The sequence below is a fragment of the Pterocles gutturalis genome, unplaced genomic scaffold (genome assembly GCF_000699245.1).
Source record: "Pterocles gutturalis isolate BGI_N339 unplaced genomic scaffold, ASM69924v1 scaffold30849, whole genome shotgun sequence".
Lineage (NCBI taxonomy): Eukaryota > Metazoa > Chordata > Aves > Pterocliformes > Pteroclidae > Pterocles > Pterocles gutturalis.
The window spans coordinates 19,516-29,301 of NW_010134203.1; the positions used below are offsets into that span (position 1 = coordinate 19,516).

The window sequence follows — 9,786 nt, forward strand, 5'->3', positions numbered from 1 at the left end:
GGGTGGGGATGGAAATACCGTAGGCTGATGCTGCCCACAAAGACAGTGCATCCTTAAACCTTCTGATTTCTGCCCTGTTCTGAGACAAGTCCCCAGGCAAGTTTGCTGCCTCTGTACCTCTTTTTTTTTTATTTCCCAAACCTTATCCACATCTAAAAGAAGCACAACCTAACTCCCTTCCTTGGTGTGACACAAAGGAGACACAGGCAGCAGGGACATTTCACAGTCTGTTAAGTGGGAGAAAATAACAGAGAGCCAGTGCAGCCTGAAAAAAGACTGGCAGAGAGGCAGAAAGCTTAGGATGAGCTCAGAGAACCACAGCTGTACCCCTGCGGGTCATTCCCTCCAGCACCGCTCCCAAAAAGTGGGCAAGAACCTTGAAGTTGTAATTTTCAGCCCCTTGACGCCGAAATGTCAGCAGGTCACAAGGTTTATGTCACTGGCCTACATTTTCCCTAGTTTGTATTCCTGTATTGAAACAACATTTTTATATTTTTTCATTGGTTAATCATTGCATTTTGCTCCTCAGAGTTTACAGTGCTTCAGAGTCTCAAGACACAGTGTTTGAGGATGTGGCCCCTTTGCTAACATCTCTCCTGGATGGGTAAGTTAAAAGGTGGGAGTAAGAAAGTTAAAGGGCAATAATCTACTGAAATCCATCAATTAAAAAAAAGGTCTTACTAGTGGCAGTCCTGTCAAGTTTTGTGGCTTTGCAGTTGCATTTTCCTGTTTTCTTTCTACTCAACACCAAGTGAATGTTGTTTCCCCATATAAACCGTGAAAACACTGTTTACAAAATTTAGCAAGGCAGACAAGTTGGGGGAAAAAAAAAATCAATTTTTCTTCTCTGATCTCTTTCTATCAAACCTGAGCATTGCTTTTAATGGAGGGATACTATCTTTAAAAAAAGATCATAACATAAGCTAAACCAAAAGATGTTTTGGCAGGTTATGTTTTGGAACTGTTTCCCAGTTGCAGACACAGTATGATACATCTTTTCCAACAGTGTATTCATATATGAAAGGCCTGCCTGGGCCACTCTCTGATCGTCTCTTCTGCTTTTGTGTACAGCAAAGGCCACAGGAGGTGGTCTAATCCATTCCTGGTTGAACCTGAACTGAGCATCCTCAGTCGTAGTTCTAACACTCCTTCAGGCACTGGGGTTCAAACAGAATTCTGGTTTGAATACAGAACTGATCACTAACAACCACTAACAAATATGTGTGATTACTGCTAGCCACTAAGTTCATGAAGTGTGGTTCTTCATTTATACTAGAGCAAATTTAAGGTACTCTTGCAAAAAAAGCCTTGAAGTGCATGTTGTTATAAACCTTGAGGCTTGAACGGAGATGTATGCAGAACTTCCCTTCTCCTCCTTTCTCACCCCTGCTCTAATTCCACTCAATTAGAGATGGTTGTTGTGGAGCTGTCATGGACCTTTCCCTCCCTGTAGAGACACAGCTAGTCCCTCTGCATCCACAGTGGCATACTTGAACAGTGGCAATCCTTCTTCCTGGCAGTCTGCACACTGAAGTTTCCACGTCTACTTTTCTTAAAAGCAGCCTAGAAGAGGCATATCAGGATATTGTGAATATTAGGAAATCCCTGCCATCCCTTTACACATAGAATCACAGGATGGTTTGGGTTGGAAGGGACCTTAAAACCCATCCAGTGCCCCCCCCTGCCATGGGCAGGGACACCTCCCACCAGCCCAGGTTGCTCAAAGCCTCATCCAGCCTGGCCTTGAACCCCTCCAGGGATGGGGCACCCACAGCTTCTCTGGGCAACCTGGGCACTGCCTCACCCCCCACACAGGAATAAACTTCCTCCCAATATCTAGTCTAAATCTCCCCTCTTTCAGCTTTAAGCTGTTAGCCCTCGTCCTGTCACTACACTCCCTGATGAAGAGTGCCTCCCCATCTCTCCTGTAGCCCCCTTTCAGCACTGGAAGCTGCTCTAAGGTCCCCCTGGCGCCTTCTCTTCTCCAGGCTGAACACCCCCAACTCTCTCAGCCTGTTCCTCATAGGGGAGGTGCTCCAGCCTCTGACCATCTTTGTGGCCTCCTCTGGACCTGCTCCAACAGGTCCATGTTTTTTTTTCATGCTGGGGGCACCAGAGCTGGATGCAGCACTGCAGGTGGGGTCTCACGAGAGTAGAGGGGGAGAATCACCTCCTTGGACCTGCTGCTAATGCTTCTTTTGATGCCCCCTGGGCATCGTTTGTGGGCTGCCAGCGCACACTACCGGCTCACGTTCAGCTTCTCATCCACCAGCACCCCCAAGTCCTTCTCCTCAGAGCTGCTCTCAATCCATTCTGCTCACAGCCTGTATTTGTGCTTGGGATTGCCCCAACCCACGTGCAGGACCTTGCACTTGGCCTTGTTGAATTTCATGCCACAGATGGGCCAACAAGGGCTGCCTGGTGTAAGGGAAGTCCTGTATGGGCCATATGGCATTATTGTAGTTTACCAAGGATGAGTACCCACGTAGCTGAGCAACCTAGGCACCACTAGCTTGGAGGGGTTTGCACAAGTCCTTATAACCACTGTTTTCACTCTCTGCTTTTCCTTTTGCAATGAACATGTTTCCTTTGGCTCAATACGTTGCCTGTGTATCTTCAGACATATCTGATCTGTACCTTGATCTGCTGCACTTCCCACTTTTCTCATTTCCACTTTGAGAGAATCCTGTCCTAAAAGCTAGGATTTTTGTATTCGGTTAGGAAATGTTCTTTTACAGAAAACAAAAGAGTTGTCTTGTTCTTCCAGAAGTGCCATTGAAACAGAAGCAGATTTTCAGGGAAGGTGAGGCTGTGCATAAAAGCCGTGTTTCTCAGCAGCCTTCCCATTGTAAATGGGAAACAGACATACTTAGTCTGAACCTTGAACCTTTTTGCTGCCCCTGATTGTTTTAGTCTGGCCTCCAAAGTTGTCTGTAACAACTTTTAGCTTAAGCAGAAAGGAATGTTCCGCTCCTTTATTTTTTTCTTTATTTTTCTTTCTTAATGAATTGTTTCATTTTTCAGTATAAATATGCAGGAAGATTGTTCCGTATGCAAAACAGACAAAGTACAGCAGGCTTCAAAGTTTACCGTTAGCCATGCAGGGCCAGCAAGGGAGTAAGATAACATTTATTTTCTTTACAGCACTGAAGATTCAAACTTGCTTATTTATTTTAGAGAAGAATACAATTCTCCTCCTTTGATTTCCTTTAACAATGTTATCCCCTAGTGATAACTTTGCTATACTGAACACCCACACTCTTTTCGGGGAGAAATACTACAAAACTGTTGGTATTCTAGCTTGCCAATAAGAATTTTTTTAAACAAGAATATAACTAATGAAGCAGAGTGGAGAAGGAGAAACATCAGGGCACGTAGGTGAATCATAGTCTGAAATTTTTTTGAGAGACTTCTAAAGACTTCAGTTCTGGTTTTTTTTCTAAGGAAAACTACTACTTGCAAACTTCTGTCTCCCTTTTTGATTCCAAACATCTCTTTGATTTTGAAGGCGGGCTAAAAATCTCAAGAAGCTACGGGCTGGCCAGGCAGTGTGCGTTAGGGGTGGAATTGTGACAACTGCTCATTGTTAGCCTAGCTGAGAACTACCAAAATCAGTGGGAGCTTTTCCACTGGCATAAATGCAAGTGGAGTTATGTCAGCAGTGAATACTTGGAGAAATCCCTTGTTTCAGATTTACAGCACATTTCATTTTGCTGTAGTGCTCCCTATTTTCAGTTACAGTTATCTCCTTTACTTCATCAAATCTATGACTAGACTTCTGTTTTATACTTTATACAATAAAGTGGAGGGACCTTACTATAGGTTCACTGACTGCGACTTTGACTTGGCATCCCCAGAAAGGGGTACCCAGGTACTTGCTTTGTTGCTTATCAGCCCACATTTCTGTCTAACAAGAGAAAGCTTTCTAAATAATCCTCCAAAAATAATTGCTTCTAGGCATGTTTAATATGCAAAAAAAAAAAAAAATTGCTGCAAATATATTTCTCTGCAGTGGCCACATAAGTATTTCATGACTTGAAACCATCAATTTAAAACAATTAGAAGAGGGATGTTCATTGAAATTTGCTGGCATATGCTTGAAACAACATTTTTGATACGAGGAAAAGCATCAGTAACCAAAAGCAGCTGTTCAGGTCTGCCCACAGAGGAGGTAGCTTAGGCAGTGAAATTTTATTCCCTGGCAGACCAGGAGCAAGCCCATTCTTGCAGCTCTCTAGTAGAGCAGAAATTCCAGCATCCTGCAAAGCATTCCTCCTGTATGGAGATTCTGCTAACATTGTGTCTAAATTCAGATCACCGCAGCACAGATGTCCACAACAGAGCTCACAGCGGTGGACTTTTAAAAATCATTTTCAGTGCAAAGGAACAGGGGTTTTCAGAGTTCTGTTTGCTTGGTGTATTTTACGTGTCTCCTTCAGAACATGATGAACCGTGTTTCACAGATGCCTGTACCCCTGCAGCCTCATTGTACATTTTCACCTGCTACAAGTCCACATCAGAGCAGTTCCCACCACCTTTATTCCAGACTGTGCACGCTTACACTGAACTAACGCATTTGGTTTAAAATTTGTACCTCTTATTATTAGGGCTGTCTTATCTCTTGCAGTGACGGAGGGCTCTGGCTGATGAGCCTGCCTGAGAAAGCCTATGAGAGCTGCAGATTTTACTGTTCCCAGCTGCTAAGATATTAGCACTGCGGTTTGCAGCATAGCACTGTAAGACAAATCAAACCCAGCAATGGTTTACTTTAAAATGCTGTACTGTAAACTGCAGTGGTCCAGGAGCTGATTAACAGGCAGCTCAGCAATGCGTGAACTGGAAGTTGGGCAGACAGGAGGTCTAACCTCATCAGTCACTCCAAGCTAAGCATCCATCTTTTGGCAGCTCCCTGCCCTTCAACTCTGCTTTAAAAAAAAATAAAAATCTGTTTAGGTGATGTTATGAGCAGCACTTTAATTTCTGTTTGATTTTGAGATCTCCAGGAAGAAATCTGCAGGGCAGTGTATTGATTTTTTGTTTCAGTTTATGTTCCCAAATTGTTTGGGGTTTGACTTGCCACCTAACAAACACATTTGGGAATGGTAAAATGAATGAATGCCCTTTTAATTTTCAGGTACAATGTGTGCATCATGGCTTATGGGCAGACTGGAAGTGGGAAGACATACACAATGTTGGGACCACAGTTAGAGGAGAACTCTGCATTCTCCATAGAAGATGAATCACAACTTGGAATTATTCCTCGAGCTACCGAAGAGCTGTTCAGGTAACAACTAAGTAAAGGCTTGTGTCAGTGTCAGACACCTGAAACTTTATAGAAAGGATGAAATAATGTTTGTAATGTATTTACCGTCACAGATTTCAGCTTCACGATGATTAATATTTATAGCTTCTCTGACTGACATATGATAATGTGAGTTTTGATACAGATTCCTAGCTTCTCTCCTACTTAGACTTATTTTCTAAGAAAATAAGATTATTCAGTCTTGCTGTGTGTTATCTCTCTGTCTTTCAGACTCCTAATTAACTTTTCAATATGTTTCAACCATAGCTATGGGAATCTAAAACATATTTAAGTCCTTGCAAGTTTTGTAAAAATTGACAATTGGAATAGAGGAAGAGGATCCAGATTAGAACCCAGTCCCAAAGAAGTATGATAGTAGACTTTTTAACTGCAATCTGTTCTTGCTTTGAGAATTCTTAGATTTTTTTAGTTGAACCTAATGCATGATACGAACTGATATGTTGCTATGTTATGATAGAAGAGCCATTAGAGCTTTTTCCAGCCAAGCCTATTTCTTTTGGAGAAGGATATAAGCGCAATCAAAAAGATCCAATTTTGTACCAGAACAACTGTATCTAACTGTAAATAATCTCCTGAATAGACAAGCCTTTAATTTATGAATTTTCTGGACAGATAAATTCTTACAGGTCTAGCTGGGCAGTTTACCATCTCTGCCTGTTCATTGCTTGCACCCTACCAGAGTTTATCATCCCTTGAGCTCTGAATCCAATAATATCCAGCAGAGAAATGGTATAAAAAATTCTTGAGGAGGGAGAGAGGGAGATTAGTGGAGAAAACAATTTAAGCTGGCACAGTTGTTTGGAAAATGAAATTAAATTTATTTACTTATAATTTAACTGTGTATTCTGATTCTTCATCTTAATGTTAGCATGTGGATGAGGCAAAGCCACAACTGTGGATATTTAATAAGCACTTTAATCAGATTGTAATTAGATTACAATTCAAGAATAGATCTTTTATTTACAGATTGTTCACTTGGGGTTTGACTTCTACATTTTTTTGGCTTTTTTCTTTCTTTTTTTTTTTTTTTGGTCTATTTTTATTCTCCAGGCTTATTTCAGAAAAGCCACCAGGAAGTTACTGGGTTGAGGTTTCTGTTGTAGAAGTGTATAATAACGAAATTTTTGATCTTCTGGCCAAAGACGGTTGTGGAAAAGTATCTGGCGTCAAACGTGATGTTGTCACAACCAGAGAAGGAAAGAGCGATGTTCCTTTGCTTACGTACGAGTAAGTACACGATTTGATCCTTATTATCCGATCATGATCTGGTGTCAATGCAATGCATAGCTGTCACAAAACTGTGCTATAGGCACCAGTTATCACTTCTAAACAATGAGTCCTTACCATATGCAAAAAACAAAATCGGATGGTTCTCAGTGTTTCCATTAGCTCAGTCTATTAGACTGCAGTTGGCTGCACATCTCAAAATACTTTCCAAAATAACAGTACAGTTAGTTTTGGTTGTACTCCTGCATTACACGCCTTCCACTCAGAATGCCTGAAGATAGCTGTGTATTTCCTTGTTGCTGGATCTAGGGCATCTTGTCAGCTGTAGAGAAAGAAAGCCACAAAGCACTTTCCCTTTAGTCTTACTGAATTATACAATTTACAGATTGTAATAGAAACATATGTATTTCTTGTAGATTTTTAAGTATCTGTAGGGTGTTAGCTTTCCCTTCTAACTTTCATTCCAAAACTTGCTCTTTTTAAGTTAAAAAAAAAAAAAAAAAAAACCTTCAGAAAGAATAAGATTGTAAGTGATCTTTTAATATAAGAACCCATCTTACACTGCTTAGTATTCTAAGGAGGCATTAAAGTGTGGGGTTTATGCTAGTATTGAATCAACATTAACAAAACCAAATTATGACAAGCAGACAGTGGCACCAGAGAGGTGATGCTACCCAGTGGGATTAAGCTACTGGACATCTCCCTGTGCATGCCCAGCATATGAAGGGGATTCCAGAAGAGAACATTTCTGCTTGTGCACTACAGAGAGGTCTAGCAACACAGAAAAAATGTTCTGTTCCTTGAGCAAATGTTTGTGAAAAGAAACATCTTGCCTTACTGAAATGTTTAGCACAGTATTACAGTGTTTTACATTTCTGGGGGAAACATGATTATTTTCTTCACTTCTCTGTAATAACGCTTGTCATGGGTCTAATCTCTACTTTTCCAGGAGGAATTAGAAGTCAGATATGAAAAACATTCCCCCCCCTCCCCATGAAAATAAAACACACCCGCAGTGTAAATAATTGAAGGCAGTATTTTTGTCTTGTGGGACTTGGTCACATAAGCAGACTAGTCGTTGTTTGTTTATGTGGGTTTATGCTATTGCCAGAAAGCCTTGATAAAAATAAAAGAATGTACTGGAGGGTTGCGCAAACATATTTTATTCTACCTAGTTGTACACATTTATTAACTTGTATTTTCTAGCCATTGAACAACTCATAGAAAAGTGGGATCCCAGAGAAATTGTAAAGTGGCTTTCTTCACTATGGGGGCTATATAACTCTTCTTTCTTTCTGTGAAATAATAATCACTGTAATATTCTAGGAAGGATTAACATTTGTATCTTGGCTATGCCTGCTTTTCAGTCTTGAGGTTAACTATGATTTCCAGAGAAATTCTGCATCGTTGATCGCACTCTGCATGCTCCATAAGAGCGTGGAATGAATGAGATTACATATTAGGAAGAAATTCCTTACTGTGCGGGGGGTAAGGCTGTGGCCCAGGCTGCCCAGAGAAGCTGTGGTTGCCCCATCCCTGGAGGGGTTCAAGGCCAGGCTGGATGAGGCTTTGAGTAACCTGGGCCAGTGGGAGGTGTACCTGCCCATGGCAGGGGGGTTGGAACTGGATGGTCTCTAAGGTCCCTCCCAACGCAAACTATTCTATGAAAAATGACTGGAGCTTGAAGTGATGAATCCTTTTGCCCTCCCTGTCTGTATTATGCCGACTGGTGGGTTTATCTCTGTCTCTGTCCTTGGATTTCCCCAGCTGTGACTCTACTCCAACTTTTAGCATCTGGTTAAGGCTCTGCTGTCAAGGGAAAGAGAAACTCCTTCAGAAGATGTTGGGAGTGGAGCGTAACCTGTGTGTGCTGAATCTTTCTTTGAAGGAGCTCATCTTTTTCCTTTGAGTAGAGAAGAAAGGAACAGTATGACTTAGAAAATGAAAATGGGTGCATATAGTGTGGGTGTGATGGGAGCTGAATTTTTCCTGCTTCATCAGAACCAGAAAAGTGATTTTTAATTATGGTATTTCAGTAACCAACATGCTGGCCTGGTTTTTTTCCTGAAAAATACCTATTCCCCTTCCCAAGGTAGCTTTGTGTAGTTAGTGGGTGACCCATCCCTTTTCCTAGGCTTTGGGGAAGGGAGAGGTGAGATGCAGATGGATTTGTGCCATAGAGGCAGGAAGTAGGAGCTGGAATAAGGTTTCATTTGTCCTTCTAGTTCATAAAATGACTGCTGGGTTTATTTCTGTAAATTTTAGCTTATGGTAAAGGAGCCGGGCGCCTTGAACTAAGCACCTCTGAAAAACCACTTATCTCAATCCATTGATAAATACTCAGTTCTAATTAAATATAAATAAGAATATGGACTTGTATCTCAATTACAATGCAAGCAGTGAAAAAAAGTCCAATTCATAAACAAGTTATATTAATAATTACACAGAAAGGTTAATAAGAAAAAGCAAACCCAAACAAAGTAAGGGAACCATTGAATGAGGCCACCCAGCTGCCTGAAATCTAAAGTAAACAGCTGGTGCTTTGAATAAAAACACATCTTCATTTGTGATAATATTTCATCTAGAATCTATTGGCCTGCTGGGTCTCCTTGGCTTCTCCATACTTCTATTAAAGTACAGTAGTCTCTTTCCTGCTAACATGTACATCTTACTGAATCAGAAAAACCTCAGTCTCTTTCTTCTTTTATGGCTTGGTTGACTTTGGAGAACATTCAGCATCAAAATTTTTAACCTAACCACAACAGGGCTTCTCTTTGTAGAGTCTGGTCCTGGAACACGCAGTACATACAGCACGATAAAGTCGTAGAGATTATACTAAAAAATTATTACTCTCGGTCCTGCTGAGAAGCTGCTGTGCCAAGCTTGCAGCACTGGGCTGCGGATGCTGTTTACCTCCAAAGTCCCAGGAGGTGACCAGCACTGACAGCACACCCTGAGGCCTGTCTTCTTCTGCAAACACCAGCTAGAAGACAGCAGCTTGTAGAGCACTGACCCTTGCCAGTGCACAGCAGCAGCGTGCAGAAGCCAGTTGCCTGTTGCTACATCCCAGTGAAGGCTGCTTACTGCTTGGGCCATCCAGTCTTGGCCGACCAGCTACTGGAAGATGCAGTAAAAAATCAGCAAGGCAGGATTTGCCTCCCTGGACTTGAGGCAGCAGCCAGATCCCCCCAGTGTGAGGCTCAGCATTCTCTGACGGTGGGAACTAGAGCCAGTGA

General features: G+C 41.7%; 1 protein-coding gene across 1 annotated transcript in view; it reads left to right on the top strand.

The window, feature by feature from the left end:
- KIF25 (kinesin family member 25) overlaps positions 1-9,786 on the top strand; it is a gene marked incomplete at its 3' end in the record, with an annotated part of 28,256 nt that overhangs the window by 17,045 nt on the left and 1,425 nt on the right. The window contains exons 8-10 of the mRNA XM_010081511.1: positions 530-604; positions 5,135-5,284; positions 6,374-6,550. Of these exons, the coding sequence (XP_010079813.1) occupies positions 530-604; positions 5,135-5,284; positions 6,374-6,550 (402 nt within the window). The remainder of the gene's footprint in view (positions 1-529; positions 605-5,134; positions 5,285-6,373; positions 6,551-9,786) is intronic.